We start from the raw sequence: 25,557 nt of genomic DNA, 5'->3' as shown, positions 1-25,557 counted from the left end.
CAGGTTATGAGACTAGGCAGGAGATGATGGTGCTTGGACCAGGTGGAGGAAGTAACATGTGGAAGGGTCCCTGTGTTAGTCGATTTTCCATAACTGTGATAAGATAACTGAAAAAAAATCAGAGGAGGAAAAAAGTTTATTTTGGCTCACGGTTTGAGAAGTTTCAGTCCATGGACAGTTGGCTCCATGGCTTTTGAGCCTGTGATGAGGCAGACCATTGTAGCAAAGAGCTTGTGGTGGAACAAAGCTCACCTCATGGTGGCCAGGAAACAGGAAGGGGCCAGGATTCCAGTATCCCCTCAGTTACGCCCCCTTCCTTCCACTAGGGAAGTTTTAGGGAATATATAGCTCTTTGGAAGTCACAAAACTAGGTGGCCACCTCATGGTGGCCAGGAAACAGGAAGGGGCCAGGATTCCAGTATCCCCTCAGTTACGCCCCCAATGACCTCACTTCCTTCCACTAGGTCCCACCTCCAAGGTTTCCACCATCTTAGTTGTGCCATAGGCTGTTGACCTAGTCTTGAGCATATGAGCCTTTGGGATTATTTAAGACCTGCATGTGTAAGTGGAACCAAGAGAGTTTGCCTCTGGGTCACACATGGGCAATGAGAGCAGGGATCGCTAAGGTTTTAGTTTTGATACTATGGATTGAACCTAGGGGTACCTTGCTACTGAGCACCCCAGCTTTATTTATTTTTTTGAGATGGGGGTTTTACTAAGTTGCTAAGGCTGGTTCTTGCGATCTCCTGAGCAGCTGGGATTATGGGTGTGCATCGCCATGCCCACCTTGTTCAGATGTTTGACCCAAACAACTATGAAGGATGGAATAGCTATTGATTGAGGGCTGGGGCAGGGGAAGTGAGTGTGGAGGGGGGAATGTAGGACCTCAGTCTGGTTGTATTATGGTTTAGAAGCTCAGGTGGGATGAGTGAGCAATTGTGCATTCAGGCTGCAGTTCCGGGGACATCTGGCTGAGGTAAAAATCTTGTCATTTAAGGCTTTGAGACTAATGAGGTTGTTATCTGTCTGTATGTGAAGAGGTTCAAAAGATGGGAACAACCAGCCAGCAAGACGGAGGCATTTGGACTGAGACGTTGGAGAATAGACCAGTGGAGGTCATTGGCCAGCTTGATGGCAGTTGCCAGTAGAGGAGTCCTAGTGAAAATCTAATGGAATAAATTCAAGAAAGAATGGGGGGAGGGGATTGGGTCAGTGAGTAAATACAGATGACTCTTATTTATTGTTTTTATACTACTTAGGAAAAACAAAAAAACAGAAATGTATTCTTGGGTTCCGTGTGTGTGTGTGTGTGTGTGTGTGTGTGTGTGTGAGAGAGAGAGAGAGAGAGAGAGAGAGAGAGAGAGAGAGAGAGAGACTGGGATGTAGATGAAATGCTGCTCTCATTTGTAGATAAGATGGCAACCCCAGAACACCCACAGACCCACAGGTGGTCAGTGTCAGGTTGGACCTTCACTGGGCTCCATGCACACTGGGTTGTCATTGCCCATTCGTCCAGTATTCAGTCAGTTTGTGCCCGTTGATTGTTCCTTCCTCTCAAGGATCAGTTGGAATCAAGAAATTCAGCAAAGAAAGACTCATCTACTTGTGAAGGAGCCAGGGACTCGTCTGTCACCAGCATGACCTCAGGCCACCTAGTTTTGTGCCTTCACCATTTTCCAATGGGGAAATTCCAATGACTGGACTGTCAGGTTTTCCTACTGTGGAAAGGGGCAGGGGCATCAGAACTGTTTTTTCCACCCCCCTCAAGGAGTTGTTTTTACCAAAGATGATGGAACCTTGTAGCTGAAAGAGAATTTGTTTGTTTCAAGCCCCAGGGATTTCAGCTGTGCTGTAGCAAAGGGTGTGAGGGGCGAGGCTTCTCCCCCAACAAACCCCGCTGACCCATCTTGATCATCTGTATCCAACCTTACCTGATTACCTGGTGGGTTTCTCTATAAGAGTTCAATTCAAAAGGATTGAAAACCTCTGATAAGCCCAGCTGTACCTTGTTTTACCTATGAGGAACTTGATGGAGGCAACTCACCCAGGTGTATTGTATTGTGGGTGTCACAGGCACAACACCCAACCTGTCTTCTGCCCCATGATGAGGCAGTGAAGAGAGATGCAGGGCAGGTGCTGCTCTAGGGAAGTTTTAAACTTACTCTTTCCCTCAGAAGGTTTGATAATGAAATGAACTGACAATAGGCAGATTAACTGGGAAAGAAAAAAGAAATTTTTATCAATGTGCATAAGCTCAGGACTCATACTTGAAATAAGACACAAGGGGAGGGAGGGCTAGGAAGATGGAGCTTGGTTGTCTCTGGAGATGAAGTCTCTTGTGTAACAGCCACCTGTGGCCATTGCTGTCTGGGCTAGGGGTCAGACCTCAATCTTGTCTTCTTGATGAAGAGGTCCTTCCTAAGCCCATAGGGTATATCCGATAGAACAGCTAGAGGTAAGTTTCCTTTTTACAAAAGGACTACTTTCAGACCCATTCTGTGTCTGCAGTTCTGAATAGCCACCTTAAAATCTGCTTAAGAAGTATATTTAGGGTGGTTTACTTTGAACTTCCTCTCTGGGGTGTCCTAAAGTTCAGACCTCTCTGATCTGTGCATGAGAAATCAGAATCTTTCTGAAAGTTCAGGAAGAGACCTGAGGTCCCAAACCCTGGAATGTGAGGAGGCGTGACCAGGTGCAGGGAAAGGCAGGGTGGTGGCTGGTCAGTGAACTCTAGGGGTCCTATGATAACATAGAAAGGGCAGCTGAGGCCTGTTCACGTGAAGCTGCGGAAACAAACTTGAATGGGCTGTGTGGGGTAGATTTGGAGGACTGGGCATGTCCCCACGAGCCTCTCTTCTGACCCAGTGCCTGCTTTTTCTCCTAAACTTGGCCTTCTCCCCGGAACAAGAGAGAGGGAGCTGTCCCTGTGTAGCATTGTTTGGGTTAAAGCCACATAGCAGGGTCCTACAGGTGTGCCTCAGCCCAGGCTGTGGACATGAGCCGAGAGCTCAGGGAGAAGATTGCTAAGAACTCCCTGTGGGAGCTTTATGTTCACATTGATTCATATCTGTGGGTTTGTAATGAGAAATGGGACCAGCATTAATCTTGATTTTGACTTATCTGGGGCTCTGTTTTCATAGGTCGCTCAGGGTCTGCCTCATACTCTGAGGATTATACTGGTAAAATTGTTTCCATTATTTAAACACAAAAATTAGTATTCAGGATGACTCTTATTCTGTTTGATTTTATACTTTAAATTTCCCACATAATCAGTTCTTTAAAGCTGACATGTTTGTTTGCTAGAGAAGGTAGAGAAGGCATTCACACCTACAGTTATACTTGTTTTATGTGTGCAGATGATTCCCTGATTTATACACTGTTGTAAGTCTGCCTCCTTATCTACAGTGCTGGCAGCTCAGATAAATCCATTCATTCATCTGCAAAATGACTGGCACTGTCCCTAAGGGTCCCAGCAGAAGTCACAGCACACAGATATCCCCCACCTTCGACTCACATCCCAGTGGGATCAGACAGAAGACAAGATGCCTGCATGTAGTCTGCATGCCACTGGCTAACAAAGCAGAGGCAGACGGTGAAGAGTGGGTGGGGGCAGGATGCGGCCGTTTTCAGTAGGGTGGACCTTAAGATCAAGAGTATTTGAGTGTCGGCCTGAACAGGTGAGTGAGTCAGTTGGATGGCTTAAGGACGCTTCAGACGAAAACAGGACAATAGCTGTGAGACTGGAGCATGTTGTTGGGGTTCTGAGGACTTGGGGGGGGCACTGTGGCTGTAGCAAAGGGGCAGAGGAGATGAGAAAGGGAGGTAGATCTTGAGGTCTTTTCTAGGGGGAGGGGAGAATGACAGGATTTTGGCTCTTAGTGAGAATGGGAGTCCCTGGAAGGCAGACATGAATCTAGTCGCATCAGTGGGACTGCTAAAGTGCTGAAGGTGGGAGTGGGGATTGCACAGGTAACAGCAGAGAGAGAAGTTGTTTATTTTCCCTCCTTCCTACACACATGCGTGGGCAGAGTTTATATCTGGGATTAGTCAGAATATGTGCTTGGCAAATATGATATCTCTTGATAAAACCAAATAGGTTTCCTGGTATGTAAGAGAATATTCACCTTCCTTTCTGGCGTTTTCTCTGTACTCAGCAGAAATGTTTGTTGCTATTAATCAAGGCGTGAGAAAAACCAGATTCTCAGATTGGAGTGTAGAGTAGATAGCTGTGCTTGCATGGCTTTTTTTTTTTTTTTTTTTGCAATTGGATAAATATCTGGAAATTTTGTATAAAGGTAAAGATTTGTACCAGAAAATTCACCAGAGAAACCCAGCCTTTCCGTGATGTCCAAGGAGCTTGCTTCCTTTCTGATAATGGCCCCTGCCTGCCTCCTCCACTCACAGCTGTGGCTCTGGCAGGGAGGTGGGTGTGCATGGGTTCCCCTGTGTGCCTGTTTTAATACTGGTTCTTCCTTTCTGGCACAGTTGCCCCCACCCCTGTCTCTGTGTGGTGTTGGTTGCCACTCTCTTCTGTCCCCAGCCCTTCCACTTAACACCAAGTCTTCTCCCAGATCATATGGTCTCCTTTCATGGCCTCTTGACCTGTCCTTGCGTGAGTGATCAGGTCCTTCCAGCTCTGCTCATTCACCTGAAGTTGACAGGAGACCTGTGATGTCTTAGGATCCCTACTGTCCGGTCCCAGCAGGCCATGCGCAAGGGCTTTAATTCCCTGCACAGCCCTGGCACACATCTAATGTCCTGGGTGATAAGCTGTTTGCCCTCTCCTTGGGCCCTCAGGTGTCGCCATTGCTGAAACAGAATTGAATCTGCTGCTCCTGCCCTTTTTTTTTTTTTTTTTTTTCCTTCTTCCAAAAATTCTGCTCAGAACTTCTCAGTGGAGTGCTGAGTTCAAAAAGAAGATTCTAGAGAGAAACTTTGGAAGGCCTCTCCCTGGTCACTTGCTCTCCTCTCCCTGTATTCCTGCTGTGGATGGACCTGGACAGGGACACCATTGATTGGTTTGGGTGAAACCTGAAGTTCCCCCTGGTCCTTTCAGTAGCCATACCCCATTTTCCTTCCTAGTTATCAGGGGTTCCCATTGTCACACGTGGTCTTATTATTCACACACACACACACACACACACAAAAAAAAAAAAAAAAAAAAAAAAAAAACACAAAAAGAATCCCCAAGCACTGTATATTCCTGTAGTCCCAGAGGCTTGCCAGGCTGAGGCAGGAGGATTGAGAGTTCAAAGCCAGCCTTAGCAACAGTAAGTTGCTAAGCAACTTGGTAATACCCTGTCTGTAGGTAAAATACAAATAGGGATGGGGATGTGCCTGAGTTCAATCCCAAGTACAAAAAAAAAAAAAAAAAAAAAAACCTCAACTATCAAAGCAGAAGGTTCTGGTTCTTGTACCCAGGGGATCTTTCCACCAATTCCCTGCATATTCCACCAATTTATTGATTGGGTTTAAGATAACATTCTTCCCAATCCCTCGCTGTAAAAATTATATCTTAGTTGGGGCCAACTTGAAATATTGAGGGTAAATGCGTGGACTTATCTCTCAAATTCTCACTTTGGCTGTGGTCATTAGACTATTATAATGCTTCCCTGTGCCATGGGCTCATTGAGGTTGCAGTTCAGAGAGCACTCCCCACTGCTGACTTGAGCCGAGATGCTGTTCAGGGAATTGGGGCCTTTTGTCCTTAGCAAGGACAGCTTCGCTAACCCTTTGAAGCCTCACTGCAGGAAGCTGAGCTGCCCTCAACTGTTCTTCCAACTGTTCTCCCCCAAAATGCCAGGATCAACACCCAGAAACTTTCTGAAGCTCTTCAGAGTCTGGGAAAGAGTTGGGGCTGCTGGAGGTCGGGTGGGCTGGAGGGTGAGGAGCTCCCAGCCACCGGATCTGCAGATACTCCCAGAGTACTGTCTGTAGCGTCCAGGGTAGATATCCTATTGGAATATTTGATTTGAGATTGGATATAGAACTATTTTAAGTGGATCAGCTTGAAAATTTTTCATGCTTTGCCTTATGTTTATTGGTAAGTCAGTTTGTAGAATTTCAAATGAAAATTTCCCAGCCCGAGGACTACACCACAGCACCGTTGATTATTTGGCATATTTCAACTTCTCTCGGCTCCTGAGCCAAATGAAGTAACTTTCGTTTGCAATCCCATTTGTAAGTCTAATTTTAATATTGTGTTTATTCATATTAAGGACAGGATTTCTTTTTTTAAATAACCCTACCAAAAAAAAAAAAAAAAACAACCCGCAGTGAGTACTACGTAGGCATCATCACAAGTAATTTAATGAATGAAAATACATTTGGGGATATTCAAAAAAGAGCCCAAGGATTGTGATTTTTGTCAATGTCTTCATATCAGTTTAGCTCTGGGGCTCACTGACTTCTGAGGATGTGAGGGAAATTTCTCTGTGGTTTGGAAGACATTTTTCTGTAGACCAGTGGAGTTGGGGGTTGTGTGATGTTATCTCTTATGTAAACATCATGTTTCAAAACGTCTTTTCCAGTGTAGAGCACTAGTCCACATGTGAAGACCAAAGTAATACCCCATGTTGAGTTATTTTGACAAATGATTTTTTAAAAAAATTTAAGGTAAAATAGTAATTCTTCAACTGGAAGAACACAGGATATATCCATTTTTCAGGATAGATAGTTTTTACCCTGGGACAAATAGGTTAAAATTATACTGTATGAAATTTGCATTTAGGTTCTAAAGAAAAGAATCAGTCCTGGCAGTGGCACACACCTATGATCCTGGTGGCTTGGTAGGCTGAGGCAGGAAGATTGCAAGTTCAAAGCCAGCCTCAGCAACTTTTAGTGAGGCCTTGTCTCTAAATAAAATATGTAATTTTTTTAAAAAGGTCTGAGGATGTGGCTCAGTAGTTAATTGTCCCGGGTTCAACCCTCAGAAACAAAAATGAACAAACAAAAAACCAGAAACACAAAGTACAGAGAAATCTATGCAGTATATAATTTGTCCAGCTTAGCTTTCATTTGAAGAAAGGAGTTCTGAAGTATCTGAAGTTTTCATCAGTTGAAAGTCCTCCAAAAGGAGAACTATTGAGAAACTTGGTGTCGTGGTGGTAGAAAAGAAAAGCTTTCTCAGTTTTTCTTGAGGGAATAACTTTAAAATTACTTAAATGGTGTTAAAATTAAGAGTTATACTTGTCAACCAGGGGCCAAGTAATCCCAGTGGCTTTGGAGGCTGAGGCAAGAGGATCACAAGTTCAAAGCCAGCTTCAGCAACTTAGGCCCTAAGCAACTCAGACTTTGTTTCAGAGTTTTTTTAAAAAATGATCTGGGAATGTGGCTCAGTAGTTAAATGCCCCTGGGTACCAAACAGGGGAAAAGAGGGGGGGAGTTAATTTATCATCATTGTTACATCTGAAATAAGCTTATGTTCTGGTTAAAAAAAAAAAAAAATCACCACCACCCTTCACATAACCCACCAACACTAAAAGTTTCCACTTGATTGCCAAATGTCAATGTCGTGGCGTTATTACACATGCCTATAATCCCAGCACCTTGGCAGACTGAGGCAGGATGATTTCAAGTTCAAAGCCAGCCTCAGCAATTTAGTGAAGCCCTAAGCAACTCGGCAAGACCCTGTATCTAAATAAAATATTTTTGAAAAGGGTTGGGGATGTGGCTCAGTGATTAAGTGCCCCTAGGTTCAATCCCAGTTACAAAAGCAAACAAACAAACAAACAAAAAAACATTAAAAAAAATCCTGCCATAGAGAGTTATTGGGAAGGGAGGAGGAATGAGGATGTTAAACCTCAGGATGCAGTTAGTGGAGTTTGAGAATCGCCTTCTCTGTCTTCACTTCAGCCTTAGAGTATACACACCATTATTCCTGTGTCAGATGAAGAAACTAGTTGCAGAGAAGTTAAGATCTGCAGTGAGGGAGTGAGGGTGTAGCTAGTGGAAGAGCACTTGGCTAGCACTTGTGAAGCCCTGTATTCCATCCCTAGCACTGCCAAAAACAAGAAAAAGAAAAATGCTGCTGCTCTGTCTGCTCTCCAGTCCTGCCCATATGAGTGGGAGCAATCCCCAAATCCTTTCTTCCTGGGTGGTCTCAGTTCCTGGACAGGTCCTATGTGAACATCCCTCCACATGGTGGTGGTGGATCTAGAACAGCATGTCACCTTGGGTTTACAGAACCAGTCGTCTGTTTTATGGGCTGGGAACTGACTGTAATGGACTTAATGGAGAGCCAAGCGTGTTGTGTCTACTGTAGCTTGTGGGCAGTTAAAGGAATTTTCAAGGGTGAGTGGATTTATAGTCGAATGCATCTTGGTGTTGACTTTGGAAACCAAGAGCAATGATAGTGCCTCTGTATAAATTTGCCCCATCTCTGCTCTTGCTCCCTGGCAAGCTCAAAGTTCGTTACTCTCCCATTGCTCCTATCCTCCCTCTTTTTCCTCTCCCTTTCCCTCCCTGTCCCTATCTCTGACTCTAGCTCTAGTTGACCTAGATGTCTACTAGCTAAGAGAAGAGTAGCAATCAGCCATATTGCTTACCTGGATTTGATTTCTTCCTATTTATATTAATACAATAATTATAGCTGTATAAGATAGTTTTGAGGCTTACGGGACATGGTGATTAGAAGTTCATGGGAAAGTGGCATCCAGGAAGTGCTCACACATGGGAGCCTTGGGCACAGTCTTTGCTTGTCACAGTGGAGAACCACAAGCCCAGGGAGGGAATTTTACGAACTACCTCTGGTCACGTATGTTAGCCTCCCTGGGGGCTCACAGGATGAGCATGACTTGGCCTGGCCTGAGCCAGGTTAGCACGGGAGAGTTTGCTTAGGGAGCTGAGCCTGCAGTGCTGAAATGGGGTGGTATAGAGGAGCCACCTTAGAATGGCCCTGGTACTGATCTTGGGGTCTCCGTGGGACCTCTGTACACAAACCACCCTGGGAGTGTGTGTGTTTTAGAATGGGCATCTTGGCCATGGTGAGAAGTGTGGCCTCTCCCCTGGGAAGATGGATAAACCCATCTAATTCTGAGTTGAGAGGATTAACACCCCTCCAAGCCCAGTTCTTGGGTCCTCAGTTGGAGAACCAGTGATCTGGAGGTACGTGGGTGGATGTCCCCCAACCCAGTTGCCAGCTGCAGGTGTAGTGTGATTTTTCTAACTTTGGGAACCATTGTGGTGTCTTGATGTTACAAGGCAAAACTCCTTAAGGTGTCTTAGAAGCTTTTTAAAGTTACGACCTGGCTGCTGCTGATCTGGACAGCCTCTGCACACCACCTGAGGCTCTTTTATCAGCCTTTCCAGGTCACCAGAAGCTTCCCATCACAGGGCCTTTACATATACTCTTTCAACTCTTACTGGCTCAAGTGATGTAGGAGAGATGAGGCTGGATACCTGAGGAATTAGCAGGAAGCAGGTTTATTGGCTGCAGTGGTCCAGAGTGAGGCACCTGCCTAAAAAACTGTCTCTGGGCCTTGAGTCTGGAAATTCTCTGAACTTCATACCCTGTGTGTGTGTGTGTGGGGGGGGGTGGTGGGGGCGTTCAAGATTTACATGAGGAGCTTTTCCATTTTTTTGGATTAGTCAGAGGTTTTGCAAGTTTTACCACAAAAGCAGAAGTACCATCATCAAGCCCAACTTTGCTTTTGCAAGACAGATCTATTTAGTTATCACCAAAAAAGGAAGTCCTAACCCACACTGAGTTTTTTGCAGAAATTTTTGCTGATATTCTGTTAATAAGAACAATTAAGGTGAGGGTCTCTTGAGAAGCTTAATGAAGATTCTTTGGTGGAGGAGGGGGCACCACTACACAAGTGTCCCTTAGGTAGCCCTTCCTTTCCAAGTCAGCTCTTCCTGTTTGGAGGCCTTGTTGGCACTGGGCACCTCTCTCTTCTGCCTTTATCACAATTACAATTTTGTGTGTGATGATAAATTAACATCCAGCATTCTCTTTGGCTCCCTGAGGGCAGAACTTGCATCCCTCTGTCTAGTTCATGGTGTCCTCTCGGTGCCCCTAGCAGTACCTGGCACACAGCAAAGCACATGGCAGGTGGGAGGCCGACCTCTGGGGGGTGGGAGTCATGGCATCTGGCAGGAGCGTCTTCGATTACCCATCGATGGCCCCTTTCCCACCTTCGTTTGCCTGACTGTCCCCCTCTCTCCCTGGAGGTGTGCTGAGGCTCCTGGAACACGGAGAGGAATATGTCTTCACACTGCCCAGCGCTTACGCGCGGTCCATCCTCACCATCCCGTGGGTGGAGCTCGGAGGAAAGGTCAGCATCAACTGCGCCAAGACCGGGTACTCCGCGACCGTGACGTTCCACACCAAGCCCTTCTACGGCGGGAAAGTACACAGGTGGGATGCGGCTTTGTCTTATCACAACGCCCGAGTTTCCTTTCACATTAGAGGGCCAAATTCCAGCCCTGCGTGGCATGAGATGGAAATGAAGATAAAGTTAATGGGGGGGGGCTGCTTTTGAAGCCCACCCAACTCTAGATGGATGCGGAAAGTTTTGGCCAGGCATTTGTAGAGCACATTCCAGAGAATAAAAGGCTTTTTTTGTTGTTGTTGTTGTTTTTTTGTGTGTGTGTCTTTTGGAACTGGGGTTCGAACCCAGGGCTTTGAGAATGCAAGGCAGATGCTTTGCCACTGCGCTACATCCCAGCCCAAAAGGCACTTCTGTTTGTTATGATAGGCTCTTCCTTTTGAAAATAGGCTCTTCTTTTTGAGGCCACAGTTTTTGTTTCTCTGCTCTGAAATGATTTGATCTGTGAGTCCAGACATGGCCTGGGAGTTCCTGGTTTCTTGTTCAGTTGGACCTATTAATACTCCTGAATCCTGGGTCAAGTACCTGTGATTTAGAGACTCTCCCCCTCCCCTTTTATAAGCTGGGGAAACCCGAGTCTTAAACAGAAGGAGGAGAGGTCGCCTGTTTGAAGAAGCACAAAGTGGTGCTTTTTTTTTATGGTGCCAGCAATCAAACAAAACAAAATCCTCTAGAGCAGACCTACTCTATGCACAAGCATCCATCTTTGCCCTTTTCCTTAGAAAAACACAAGAACATTTACAGTGGCATGCTGAAGCTGGCATACACTGGTTCACAAGAGCTGACCGTTTCTTCCGGGCTGGACATCCATGACACCATGCTGGTAGTGGAAATACCACAGGAATGACACAGGCAGGCAGGGCTGGTGTTTCCCTTCACAGAGGGCCAGTTGTTAAACGCTGACCAGCACACCACTCATATCTCCCACTGTGGACTTCATACTTGGGGCTGACCCTCTGCCTTGCCACCTAGGATCTGGGACAGTTTTCAGGCTCGGGGAGAATGCTCCCAAGCTTGTATTAGAACTTGAAATTCTGCTTGAGCTGGACTGTCAGATATAGAGAAGCTTATCCTCATCCTTAGCCGCTTTAGAGTAGCCTCCTGCTTTTGCTTTGTTGCTCTGACTATGCAGAAAACTACAAAGTGTGGAGGAAGGTGGGTGTCTGCTCTTACCCAAAATCAGAGTTCCCTGGGATGAGATGACAAGGAGAGAGGTCACAAATCTCCACAAAGCCCTTTTAAAGAGAGGTTGAAGTTGTCCCTCCAGCTGCTGCTGACTGGGAAGGCACTGACATGAGGCCGGGAGTCTAGGCTCTGCTTAGCCTTCTTTAGAAGGTGCATGGATGTTGGGCTGGATGCTGCCCTCCTTTCCCAGTGTGAGCTCTGTTGGGATTGTGAGCAGCCTTGTTTGACCCACATTCAGAATTGACCTTATTTAAAGACTTTTTGCAGTTGAAATTTAGCACTATTGGATGCTATTTGGGGGAGGAAAGAGTTTGTTTTCACACACTGCTTGATTTCCATCTTTTTTTTTTTTTTTAAACACACGGAGCACAACTTTTCATCTCTCTGGTTGTACATGATGTAGAATCACACTGTTGATTTCCATCTTATATAACCATGATATAAGTGCATGTTTATCAGAACTAAGAAGTAAACATTTCTACTATTAACAAATTACTATTAATTAATATTAACTAATCTGTGGATGATATTCAGATTTCACCTCCCCCCCCCCACCCCCCGCATCAAGGTTATTTTAAGAGCTAGTCTTTAAGCAAAGCTGGAAAAAAAAATTCCCACAAGTACACCTTTTGAAATCTGTTTTCATTTGGCTCATTCATGAATTCAGGGTCACAGCAGAAGTGAAGCACAACCCAACCAACACCATTGTTTGTAAAGCCCATGGGGAGTGGAATGGTACCTTGGAATTCACCTACAGCAACGGGGAGACCAAAGTCATCGACACAACTTCACTGCCAGTGTACCCCAAGAAGATCAGGCCCCTGGAGAAGCAGGGGCCCATGGAGTCCAGGTGGGAACCAACTTGTGTGTCTTCCAGCCTTGTTGCCCTTAGTACTGACTCGGGGATGAAAAGGGAGGGAGCTTTGGAAACTCAGCCTGTGGGCACTGGCCAGGAGCCTCCGCTGGCTTCTCCAGCTACTTGAATTTCCCATCTCTCCCTTAGGAGTAGACTCATGCAGCTTCCAATCTAATTATCTTGCACTTATAGGGTGGGCTGTGGAAATAGTCTGACAGATGACTTAAACGATTTTTTTGTTTTTTCCCATAGTTTTTATTGGTAAAACATAATGGTGAGGTTCCTTTTTACACATTCATACATGAACGTGATGGAACAGTATAATTTGGCTAATTTCATCTCCTAGTACCTCCCCTTTCCCTCCTTCTCCTCCCTCCTCCTTCCTCCCTGGTCCCTTTCCTCTACCATTTTTTCTTTCAGTTTTCATAAGAGTACCCTGTACCCCCTCCCACAATATTTCTTTTCCTTTTTCCTCTCTAGCTTCCACATGTGAGAAAACATACAACCCTTAACATCAAGTTTGGCTTATTTCATTTAAAATAATGTGTTCTCAAGTTCCATCCATTTTTCTGCAAAAGATATAATTTCATTTTTTTATAGTTCAATAAAACTCCATTCTGTATATATACATTTTCTTTAGCCATTCATCCATTGATGGACACCTCAGTTGGTTCCATGGTTTGGCTGTCATGAATTATGCTGCTATAAATATAGCTATGAATGAATCACTGTAGTATGATAACTTTAATTCTTCAAGGTAAATACCGAGGAGTAGGATGTCTGAGTCATATGGTGGTCCTGTGCCTATTCTTTTGAGGAACCTCCACCTCCACACTGATTTCTATAGTGGTTGTACTAATTTAAAAGAATTCCTTTTCCTCCACATCCTCTCTGGCATTTATTATTGTGTTTATTCTTGATGACTGCCATTCTGATTGGTGTGAAATGAAATCTCAGTGTAGTTTTGATTTGTATTTCTCTAAATGCTAAAGATGTTGAATATTTTTTCATTGGCCATTTTTCTTTCATGAGCTTTTGAGGTTCTTTTGAGAAAGTTGTTTCCTATACCTATATACTGGAATGTTGACCCTACATTTATTTTGAGGAATGGTATAGTTTCTGGTCTAATTTCTAGATCTTTGATCTGTTTTTGAGTTGATTTTTGTGAAGGATAAGAGATAAGGGTCTACTTTCATTCTTCCTCATATGGATAACCAGTTTTCCAAGTACCACTTTTTCAAAAGGCTGTCTTTTCTCCAGTGTATGTTCTTGGCACCTTTGTCAAGGATTGTATGGCTGTAGATGTGTGGGTTTGACTCTGTCTTCTATTCTGTTCCCTTAGTCTGTTTTTATGCCAATACCAAGCAATTTTTATTAATTATAGCTCTGTAGAATAACTTGAAGTCAGGTACTATGATGCCTGTAGCATTGCATTTTTTTGGTTTAGAATTCTAAGCTTTGACTATTCTGGGCTTTCATTCTTCCAAATCAATTTTAGAACTTTTTTTTTCTAGTTCTGTGAAGACTGGTGTTGGTATTTTTGTTATTGAACTTGTCATTGGTATTCTATTGTACTGAATCTGTAAATTGTTTTGGGTAGTATGGCTGTCTTAACAATATTTCTGCCTATCTATGAGCATGGTAGGTCTTTCTATCTTCTTGTGTCATCTTCAATTTCTTTTTTCAATATTCTGTAGTTTTCTTTGTAGAGGTCTTTTACCTCCTTGGTTTTATTTATTCCTAGGTGTCTTATTTTTTGAGGCTATTGTGAATGGAATTGTTTTCCTGATTTCTTTCTCAGCAGATTCATTATTAGTGTATAGGAGAGCTATTGATCTTGTAACCTGCTGCCTTGCCAAATTTGCTTATTAGCACTGGAAATCTTCTGGTGGCACCTTTTAGGTCTAATAAGATCTCATCTGCAAATGGTAATAATTTGACTTCTTCCTTTCCTATTTTTATCCCCATTTACTTTCTTCTCTTGCCTAATAGCTCTGGCTAAACTTTCTAGCACTATATTACATAGGAGTGGTGAAAGTGGATGTCTGACTTTTAATGCCTGTCCCAAAAATGTTCATCTACTCAGCTACATCAACTACAGAGAGTTGCTAGTAACTGAAGAACTGTGCAATGAAGCAGTGAAATACTATTTCTTACCAGCTTAGTAGTGTTATTTTTAAAAATTCAGCGCTGGCAAGGGTGCAATAAAATTGACTGTTTCCTCCTACTAGTAGTAGTACCTGTGTGGATCAGTAGCTTTAAACTCGCGAATTCACTTTAATCTTGTATTCTACTTCTGAGTACCTGTTCTCAGGGAAGATTCCTAAATTCAGATTTAGGAAGCTGATTTTTAAAAAAGGACAGAGGAGGGAACTAAACAATAGAAACCACCCAACTGTCTGACATTTGGAAAAAACTTAATCAGATGTCCACTCTATGGTATGAATATAATGCAGCCCCTTAAAGTGATATTTATGCACATACACAAGCATAAATTTTTTGTGACAGGTGTGCTAGGGATTGAATTCAAGGGCACTTGACTGCTGAGCCACATCCCCAGTCCTGTGTTGTATTTTATTTAGAGACAGGGTCTCACCGAGTTGCTTAGCACCTTGCTGTTGCTGAGGCTGGCTTTAAACTTCCATTCCTCCTGCCTCAGCCTCTGGAGCTGCTGGGATTATAGATGAGCCACCACACCTGACTCAGAAGCAGCATCTTATTGGAAAATGCCATTTTGATTTTTCAGTCTAGGATATCAGCAAACCATGTATGGCCCATGGGTCAAATCTAGCCTGTGGCTGATTTTACGAACCAAGATTCATTGGAACACAGCCATGATGGTTCACAGCTGTATATGGTTTGGTATGGTTTATGGCTGCTTTTCTGAGCAACAGCAGAGTTAAGTAGTTACAACCATAGACCATATGGTTTGCAGAGCCTCACATGTTTACTATCTATCTGGCACTTTACAGAAAATGCTTGCCAACCCTCACTCTAATCTAGAAGTATGTTGCTCTTTTATATAGATAGTATGTAAGGGTAAAATGAAACTTCAAATGATTTTGCAGAAGGGTTTGCTATTACTAGAAGAGTCTGCAACCAAATAAGTGCTTGTTAAGTGGAAACAAAGCAGGATACAAGGTGTATGAATAATATAGCTGAGTTAAATAAAAACAGAGGTTCAGCATCCTTGGAACCTTTGCTTTGTTGTAGGATTAATATTAGAACAACCCATCCTTGTATTTGGGGATAATGAGTGTAACTTCTCTGTGTCCAGATGGATGTCATGAACTCTGTCCAAGCATCCTTTTTCAACCCAACCTACTGGACAGTGGTAGTAGGAAAAGGAAAAAGCTGCTGTAAGGAATAAGATCCAGCCCCTGGTCACACTGGCTCTAATGGAACATTCCCAGGACAAGTAATCCTGTGGGTCTTGGCATGACTGTTGTTTCCAGTCTGACCATTGAGAACAAAGCTCTGATGATCCTGCTACTGTGCTTCTAAGGATATCGGCAGTTGAGCTTCTCTTCATTAAGACTCTTTGCTGTCTTGTTAGCCTGCAGCAGGGAAGGAGTCTGGTGTGAGAGTGTATGTACGCAGACTGTACTGAAATATAGAGCTGGACTGTAGGGAAATGGAGCCAACCCACCTTTGTTCTTTGCTTAGGAAACAGCATCGAAAAGTAGAGTGGCTGGTCCAAGGGCAAACCTGCATCCATTGTCTGTACCAGGTCCCCAAAACAAAGGAAGGGACCATTAGCATGGTTAATTAAGCTGACCAGTGGTTAGACTGGTTGTCTCAGCCTTACAGTGGTGCTGTCCCTGATGAGTCCTTCAGTCCCCAGCAAGTCCCGTCAGAGGGACCCAATGCCCTCATCAGGAGGACAAAGATACTCTCTGGTCTGCCTACACCTGTCGATGGTGCCCAGAGTGTGGTCTGAATAGGGGTCCTGCCTTGGCCAGAGCTCTCAGGAGAAGGGAAAGCTAATGTGCAGAGATGCCAAGCACATCTTGCTTTCGCCACTTGTCCACCTTTGCCACGTTGACTCCCTCCTCAGCAAGGGCTACTGTTGGCTTCCTTTTGCTTTTCTGTCTGACCTATGCCCATCCCTCCCCACCCTGAAGGTGCCTTCCCTTGCTGTCTTCTTTTGGCTTGGTGTTTAGCGCTTTCTTCAGCTGAGTCCTCGTGCAGTCCCATCCTCTTCCCCACCATCTAGTGGCTCTCTGGGTTGGATCTTTGTGCTTGCCTGGGTAGGGCTCTTTGTGAGCCAGTTCTTTACCCCATTTCCTCCTCAGTCCTGCCCTCTTAACTTGTGCCACTGTCCTAGAGAGGATCTCACATCCTGGATGTCCTTGTGCCCAGTTCTTCCTTTAGAATGAGGGATAATGAAGAGGTCTGTATTTGACTCAACACCTAATTGATTTCTTTCCTTATTTCACTCTGCTGTTCTGGCCAGTCATATGTGTGTTGCTGGGGACTGAACCCAGGCCTTGAACATGCTAGGCAAGAACTCTACCTTTGAGCTACATTTCTCAGCCCAGTTACTTTCAAATTGACATGATGGTAATTTGATACATATATTGTCTAATGTACAAATCAGGGTAATTGGCAATTCTATCTCTGAACATTTACCATTTCTTTGTGCTAGGAATCTTCAAACCCCTCTCTTCTAGTTCTTCCAAAGACCTAGCTTCATATTGCAGCTCCAGAAACTTGTTTTGCAGTAGAACAACCCTTCATGTCATGCTCCCTGGGTCTGTATGGTAGACCCAGGGTGGGATTGGTGGGAAGGAGAATATGACCATTGGCATCCAGCCTCCTCAGAAGGTGGTGCTTGCTGTCCCTGACTTGCTAGCAGTGGCTCCACCATCCCTCCTCTGCCTAGAGGCCAACATTCCAGGCTTCCTACTGCACTAATGCCTGGCTGCAGAAAGGGTCATGGTTACCAACTGTGGAAAGGGATCTAAAGAGAACCGCCACTTGCCCCCTGGGTGCAGAGGCGTCATTTCCCTAGAGCAGGGAGGGAATCTGCACCATTGAAATCTGATTGCTTCTTTTGTGTGGAAACTGAGGCTTCTCCTGATGCATTTCAGTGTGGAAGTGTGTGGATGATGGTGTCCTGCTTCACCATGGTTCTTCTGTACTTCAGAATGGGGTATTCCTCTGAATCCAGGCTGGTCCCTGGCAAGTCCTGAGAAGGAGAGCCGCATGTCAGAAGCCATCTAGGCCACCTCTATAATGAAGGAAATGAAGCAGAGACATAGCCTTCTGTGTAGACCTGGGGGGAAGTGATGGATACTACACCATAAACACACCATTTCTTCCTACTCCTCCCCTTAACATTTCTGCACCTTAGTTTTCTTTGTAAAATAGGAATAATGTAACATATCATGGAGTTAGGAGGATTAAGTGGGCTTATAAATGTAATATGCTTAGAAATCTTTATGGTAAATGCCATGTCAGTGTCCGTGATTACTGTTGGTAGTAATGTTAGTTACACTGCCTACTGCTGTTATTGGTAGATCTGAGCTCCAGAAACTCAGCCCAGAGAAAGGCATGCTGCTTGGGACAAGTAAAGGCAGCACAGATAGAGCCAGGTAGCGCTGGGTTCAAACCCTGATTCAGGCAGCTTCAGGATACCCGGATAAGCTACCTCTGGAGTGGGGCTTGCCTGCGTTCCCTTCCTACTCTGGGCACTGTTATCCTCCAGCTGGCTGACCTCATTGCATTGTCGTCTTTCCTCTGTGCCTCTACAGGAACCTCTGGCAGGAGGTTACCCGATATCTGCGACTAGGGGACATTGATGCAGCCACAGAGCAGAAGCGGTGCCTGGAAGAGAAACAGCGGGTGGAGGAACGGAAGCGGGAAAACCTCCGCACACCATGGCAGCCCAAATATTTTATCCAAGAGGTAACTCTGCTGCTTCTTATTGGGCTCTTGCCCATGAAAGCTTACCCTGGACAAGGAAGCTCTGGTGGGTTTTTCTTGCTAACCAGTTTGGATGCATGGGGACAGGCAGGACAAAGGGAAGTCCTGGGATCAATTAGGGGCATCTTGGCTCCTGCTTCAATTTTGGAACAGGATTCAGGCTTAATATCTTGAAGCCTAAAACCATCTTGAGGGCAGAATTGAGCTGTTGACACTTTTCTATCAGAAAATCCCATTAGCCTGCTAGGAGGGAAAGGAATTGGATTGCACATCTGGATTCTGTTCTACTTAAAGAAATTATAACACTTTATTAGTATCATACCAGTTGTGAAGTGCCTCACAGTCTACCCTCACACCTGGTGGGCTGGAGTCCTCATGACTGAGCCCTGCCTTTCAGGGATCTGCCTCCTGTGAGCTACATAGGACAGACATGTTAGGGAAGACCAGTGTGATAACGCTGCCATTGCTGTCACCCCAAAGAGTGATGTTGGAAGGCAGAATATCCACGTGGCTGCCACCCTACTAAGCAAGTGAGCAAGATACCATGTGTCCCATAGAGGCCCTGGTATTCCGTTTATTAATTGGGAAGCATTCTAAGAACAGAATAGTAAGTTTTAAAAAGATAGGAGCCACAATTTGTAGAACAGGCCTTTGGGAACAGAAGCACACCAGTGAGAATGGGGCAAGTTTAAGTCTCTATTCAAAGCATGAGATGCCACTCACCTCTAATTCTTTGAGGAGCCAGAAATCCGGATCTATGGGAAATCTGATATTTGCATGATGGTTATTTAAATTTCTTGACAAGAGCTAATCAAAATGTGTCTTATGGATCTTTCTTTACCCTTGGTGCCACTGATCTTTAACTTCTACAAAGATCATTCTTTCTAGATGTAAGGCTACGAAGTGACTCAGAGCAACATAGCAATTTGGTGGGGGATTTATGGTCAGGAGCAGCAGTAAGCCACCAGTTCTCCCCAAGTCACTGAGAGCTATGGGCTGAAAGGATACTTGAAGTTTGGACTCTGGCTCAGACAGGCTGTTTGGTGGTGGGGAGACGATTTAAGAGTCAGTAAGGACCTATGCCCAGAGGAGGTAAATCTTTCTGTGAGGTGTGGGTTCTGTGGAAAGTTGTACACTAAACAAGAAATTCTTTCACTTAGGTTTAATAAAAGTCAGTACATTGATAACAGAAGTCCTGGGGACATGAAAACAGTAAAAACCATCCCAACTCCAGAATGGTTACCATTCAGAATGTACGTTCCCTTTTGGCTTAGCTCCAGACTCTGTATGCCACTTTGTTCTTGCCTTTCTGCACTTCATTGGTTGTTGTTGGTTCTTTTGTTTACTCATCTGTGGTTACTGCCTGTTGAAGTATTTCTCTGGCTTCTCACCGCCCCACACCCCCCAGCATGGTGGGCTGAGTAGTTACTGGTTTGGGTTCCATATGTTTCATTCATCCAGCTACTTCTTTCTCTGGGGTGTTGAAAGGTTTAGTGATATAAAGCAACAATGTCCCCATTTATTTTGGTCATTCCATGGGGTTTCTTCCTGACATGCTAAGATAGATCAACTTGGGCTCTGAAAGCAGCCAGGCTAAGAGGGGCAGTGAAGTCATTGTTTGGCTTGGGTGAGATACTGAGAACAAAGCATATATGTGCAGACTGGCAGAGGTCCCTGTAGTATCCTGCTATATCAGAGACTGGGGCACCTACCCTTGCCTTCCTCCTTTTGTCTACTGAGAGGTCTCCATGTAATGCCTCCTTTCTTCTTTTTCAGGGCAACGGCTGGGTATACTTCAATCCCCTCTGGAAGGCACACTGATGGGCTGGAGGTGCAGAGCTTTCCTAAATAGCCCTGTTTTTGTAGGAATTAAAGTGGTACAGTACCAAGGTTTTGTTGGCATTCACCGAGACCCCTTGCTAGCAAACAAGAAATGGTAAAAGAAATTCTATACTGTGAACCATGCTCCCCCAAACTCTTGCTAGAGGATTGAATTTATCCAAGAGCCATTTGGGGCATGTGTGTACACATTTAAGGTGTTCACACAGGCACTATGTACATATGAGTATTACTACACATGTAAATAATGCACTCACCAAGATTTAAGTGGGTAATCATGAGCTCCTTTTTATCAATGAGGTTTGAAGTTTTCTATTTTTCACTTTGCCAAAAATGTTTTGCACTTACAAAGATGTTTTCACTTAGCCAACTTCTATCAAAATGAAGATTGAATTGGCATGGCCCAATCAATGTGTCCTTATAGTAGACAGTGGCTCATTCCTGGGAGAAATGCAGGTGGCAATCATTTCCCAAGTGATTTTCACATCCTTCCCTATCTCCATCTTTTGTTTGTCCACATCCAAGAGATATAAACTACTTTGCAGGAAGCTATTGGAGATTAATGCCAGAGCCTTCTAAGGTGGAATCTAGAGCCAAACCAGGCCCTAACATTGAGTTTTCCTCCGATCTTTCTGATGCTCAAAGCATGAGTTATACATCCCTCAGAAGCTTCTTCCTTTACAGCAGAAAATAAATCTTTGGAGAGTTCATTACCTTCATGATGGAAAAAAGGGCTTCAGAAGCTGAATTATGTGCATGCATATTCAAATATGCACAAATACCACCTCAATCTTGTATTTAGTTTGGATAGAGAAAATAATTTACTGTGGATTTTTAAAAAGTGTACCTCTGGTATGACTCAAACTCTGGAAGAAAGCCACTGTGATTAAAACAAAGCCTTTGTAAGTGTTCCATGGTTTCAGTTGAATTTGTCCTCAGCCTTTACAAATTGAGGTGTCAGATGTGACCAAAAAAAGGAAAAATGATTTTTGCTCAATGCTTAATTTATTTTTTACTGTGCCACTCCAATGATATTCATAAAAATCAGTAGCATGAATGCTTCTCTGTAGTAATACTAATTTTGTGCCTTTCGTCCGCTTTCTTAAGACCAGTTGTTCACACTTTGTAGATATTAGACAAATATATTTCAATTAAATGTTATTCCTCTTTGTGTGTGTCTTTTTTTCAGGGATTCACAAGTTCTGATCGACTGGCTCTGAATTAGCTCAGATTTTCTTGATTAGGTATTAGACTTTAGAACACCGTTTTGGTAGATCAATACTATCAAACATGAATACTTTGACAAGTTCTTAAGACTAAGTACATATTTCCTGTTATGGGCCCGTTCACGACATTTTTAGAAAACATCCAGTTGAATAGTGCTAGGGATCATTTTATTTCTAAGTGGCTAAGTGGGAAAGATGCCATATTGAAGGGGAAATTCTCAGAAATCTTTATGTTCTAGTCTTCCTACGAAGCACAAGCCATCTGGAAGTCAGAAGGCTCACTTCTCAGGAGGGTAGGGTATACTTTGCTTTTTTGAAATTGTTAACACTAGATTTATAAATCATATGGTGAATACCTGAGTCTTAAAGCCCTCGTTGTGTTCCTGCACAATTGCATCTCCCTCTATACCCTCCCTGCAATAACCACTGCTGTTTTATAAAACAATACTATTTCCAGATCAATCTTAGTGGTGCTGATCATTTTTGTGTAAAATGGCATTGTATACATAAAAATATTTATATGCCTTTTCTTATTGCTCTGGATCGAAATTTGTGTTGGAGGTAGCAAAAGCAGGTATCCTTGTCTTATTTTTAATCTCAGAAAAAGCTTTCAGTATTTAACCATTATGTCTGCTGTGGGTTTTTTTATATGTGGACTTGGGGTAGTTTCCTTCTCTTCCTAGTTTTGTTGTATTTTGATCGTTGAAAGGGTCTTGTCACAATGCCTATTCTGCAAAATTAAGATGACCATAGTTTCCCCCCACTTTCTTTGGTTAATGCGTGGTGTTACATTTTCATATACTGAACCACCTTTTAAGTGTATAATCCTCTTAAAATACTAGCAAAGTCAACAGTATAGTAAGAATTTTGGTTCAAATAATTTAGAAAGGATGTTGGTCTATTTTCTTACTGTCTTTTCTGGCTTTGGTATCAGTGCCTCATAGGATGAATTCATAAATTTCTGATGTTTGGAAGAATTCGCTAATAAACCATTTGGTCCTGAGGGGTCTTTTGATTACTGATCCAGTCTCCTTAGATTTTTCTGTTTCTTTGTGATTCAGTCTTTGCAGGTTCCATCCTTCTAGGGATCTGTGCAACAGGATTATCCAATTTATTGGCATACAGTTGTTCGTAGTACTTATTTGGAGATGAAGTCTGGGCTGTCTCTGAACATATTACTCTCATAATCTTGTTTACCTCTGTAGAACTCTAGAGTAATGTCCTTATTTTCATCTGATTTATTTGACCTTTTATCTTTGAAGCAGTTAATCTGTTTGCTAATTTTCTTTTTGAAAAATGATCAATATTTCACCTCAAAGGAACATTTTGTCTTCATAGTTTTATGAATACACTATTAATTTGTATATTTGATAAATTCCTAGGATAGAATATATCAATTTCATTAATGCCAAAATGAGTTCATTTTTTTTGAATTCTTGAATACTTTTGTACACTTTAGCTAACCTGGTGGGCAGTATTCCTTTTCAGTTGCCATTTTGGATTTCTTCTGTCAAGGGCTAATAAAAATTTCATGTGTCTTCCTAAGAGTTATTTAATTCTGAATATTCTCTATCAGTTACAGGCAAGATGATAGTACGTATGTATTGTCCAAATCTCAAAATTTTTCTGATCTTTTTGGGAAGCACACATGGCAGTGAGATAGCATTAAATCATCCCCACTATTAATATTCCAGGTCTGATACTAGTAGTTGGGGAGTTGTCTAAAGTCTGCACATAAGGCTTCACAGGAACAAACTATCACTAGGTCACACTCTAGAAGATGGAAATTCCAAGGTCATTTTCCCTTAGATGTTGCCAACCTGCCATCCAGTTTCCTATCACTTAAATTGGGTTCAGGTGATTTTTGGCTTTTTTCCTTGGGTGTAACTAGAGGAAACAAAATCCTCTGAAAAGTTAGGCCTAAATATGCCCATAGGACTCAAATATATCTTGAACACCATGCACTAGAAATGAGACCCTTTAGAGTTCTAGGTACTAGCTTTACTAGGCCCAGCTTTAAACAGACTTGAGGAAATTATGCTTAATAGTCTCAGAGAGGCAGAAGGAATATTTAATGAGATAACAGACTTTAGAAACCAATGAAAAAGGTGTATTATTGCAAACTCCATAAGATAGCAAAAAATTAATCTTAGAATTAAAAGGGGACATCACTATAACAATTTTCTTGGAAAGCACAACTTACAAGAACCCTGATAATTGTGCACCTGTAAAATATTGTGTAGTAATAAAACCTTTGTACAAAGAAATTTCCAGGCCCAAATGGTTTCACAAGTAATTTCTAACAGATTCTAGAAATACAAGTTTATCTTAGCAGTATGAACAAAAGTCTTAAGAGAAAAAAACCTTGAGAAAGCCATTCATGATTAAAAATAAAGTGGGGGGACTGGGGTTATGTTTCAGTGGTAGAGTGCCTACCTAGCATGCACGAGGGGCTGGGTTTGATCCTCAGCACCATAAAAAAGGTATTGCGTCCACCTATAATTAAAACACATGTGGGAAAAGGCAATGTCCTTAATTTGATCAAAGGTACCTACTGAAAATCTACAACATACATATTGCAAAGTGAACTACCAGTGGTACAGTGCTTGCCTAGCATGCACAAATGGCCTGGGTTTGATCCCTAGTACCTTTCCCCTTAAAAAGGCATTCTCTGTGAAATAATAGAGGACAAGGATAGTACCTTTTCTATGCAAGGAAATGTAACCATTATAAGGGAGAAAAAAAAGCCTCATTTCCAGATTATGAAGAGTTATATATCATAATAAATCTTTGAAATACAGTGGTAGGATGAGTTTTACCAAGGTTTTTGAATACAATTTCAATATACAGAAATCAACTTTATATTGACCATAAGAAACTGACACATTAAAAAACAACATGTTGAAAACTCTTCAAAACTATAAAACTCTTAGCATCCATATAAATTGATGGATATGCTACATTCATGGTCAGAAATATCACTGTTTTAAAGGTGTTAATCTTCCCCAATTGATCTATAAACTGAATACTCAATCAAAAACTCAATAAGGTTTTTCTCTTTTGGTGGAACTTAATTATAAAATTTACATGTTAAAGCAAAGGCCCAGAAAAATCCAAGTTTAAAGAGCTAGGTGAGGAGTACTCCTCTGTCTTGTCTTAAAGCTACACTAAGTCATACAAAGAACTCTATGGAATATAACAAGTTGATAGAATTCAATTTACTACACAAGGAATATTTCAGAGCCATAGGAAAAGGACACCTTTTTTTTTCTTCCTCCAATAAATGGTGCTGGGAAAATTATGTATCCATATTCCCAAAACTCAAAACAAAAACAATTCATAGGATACTAGACAAATGAATTCCACAAAACTGAAAAGTAAAACAGTAATTTCCTGGGAAACACCACAGGCAACTATGGTTTTTTTAAACAAGACTGTACACATACAAAAGATTGAGGAAAAACATTAAAATTATTCTTAGAAAATCTGTAACACACATGAAGACCTCATATACATGATATACATCATAACTAAAAAAAACTAAATATGCATAATAATCAGTACCTTAGAAAATAGGGATTTCCAAATGGCCAACTTCATTAGCAACCTGGAAGAAGGCACACTAAACAGAGAAATCACTATGAGCCCCTCAGGAGGAGATAACTAAACGAAAATAACAAGAACTGATAAGGATGTGGAAGCAACAAAAACTTTCATATACCACCCAGCAATTCCATTTTGGGGGCAAATAATCACAGAAATACATGCACATAAGCACCAAGAGAGATGTCATTATATAGCATTATTTATAATATATTCAAGCTGAAAACTGCAGTGGTCCATCAACAATAGAACAGATTTAAGAGAGTAAGCTTGAGAGAAACAAAAGAGAACACTGTGTATCAATAAAAATGAATAAACTTATAGTTCCGTGTAAGAACCTGGATGCTTTTCACAAATACTAAGCAAAAGCAGTTAAATACAAAACACGTATATTCTACTTATTCCATTTATGTAGTTCAAAGAATAGAAGCACCTAAACACACTTAGATAAAGACTTAAGTGGTAAAAGCAGAAATAAAACTACCATAAAAGAGTGATTAACTTCTGGACCAGGAAGGTGGGACAGGACAGTTTCTGGGAGATTTTTCATGAGGATGCTTCTGGAATATTAGTACTGTTCTGTTTTCCT

At 42.6% G+C, this 25,557-nt stretch overlaps 1 protein-coding gene across 1 annotated transcript in view; it reads left to right on the top strand.

The window, feature by feature from the left end:
• Window positions 1-21,321, top strand: part of Osbpl10 (oxysterol binding protein like 10) — a 265,907-nt gene extending 244,586 nt beyond the window's left edge. The window contains exons 9-12 of the mRNA XM_076843146.1: window positions 10,174-10,360; window positions 12,184-12,366; window positions 18,129-18,282; window positions 20,077-21,321. Coding sequence (XP_076699261.1) covers window positions 10,174-10,360; window positions 12,184-12,366; window positions 18,129-18,282; window positions 20,077-20,121 — 569 coding nt within the window. The 3' untranslated portion in view covers window positions 20,122-21,321. The remainder of the gene's footprint in view (window positions 1-10,173; window positions 10,361-12,183; window positions 12,367-18,128; window positions 18,283-20,076) is intronic.
• Window positions 21,322-25,557: the final 4,236 nt, after the last annotated feature.

The sequence above is a fragment of the Callospermophilus lateralis genome, chromosome 1 (genome assembly GCF_048772815.1).
Source record: "Callospermophilus lateralis isolate mCalLat2 chromosome 1, mCalLat2.hap1, whole genome shotgun sequence".
Classification (NCBI taxonomy): domain Eukaryota; kingdom Metazoa; phylum Chordata; class Mammalia; order Rodentia; family Sciuridae; genus Callospermophilus; species Callospermophilus lateralis.
Note: the sequence above shows the minus strand (reverse complement) of the source record. Positions and strands in the feature narration are given on the sequence as shown.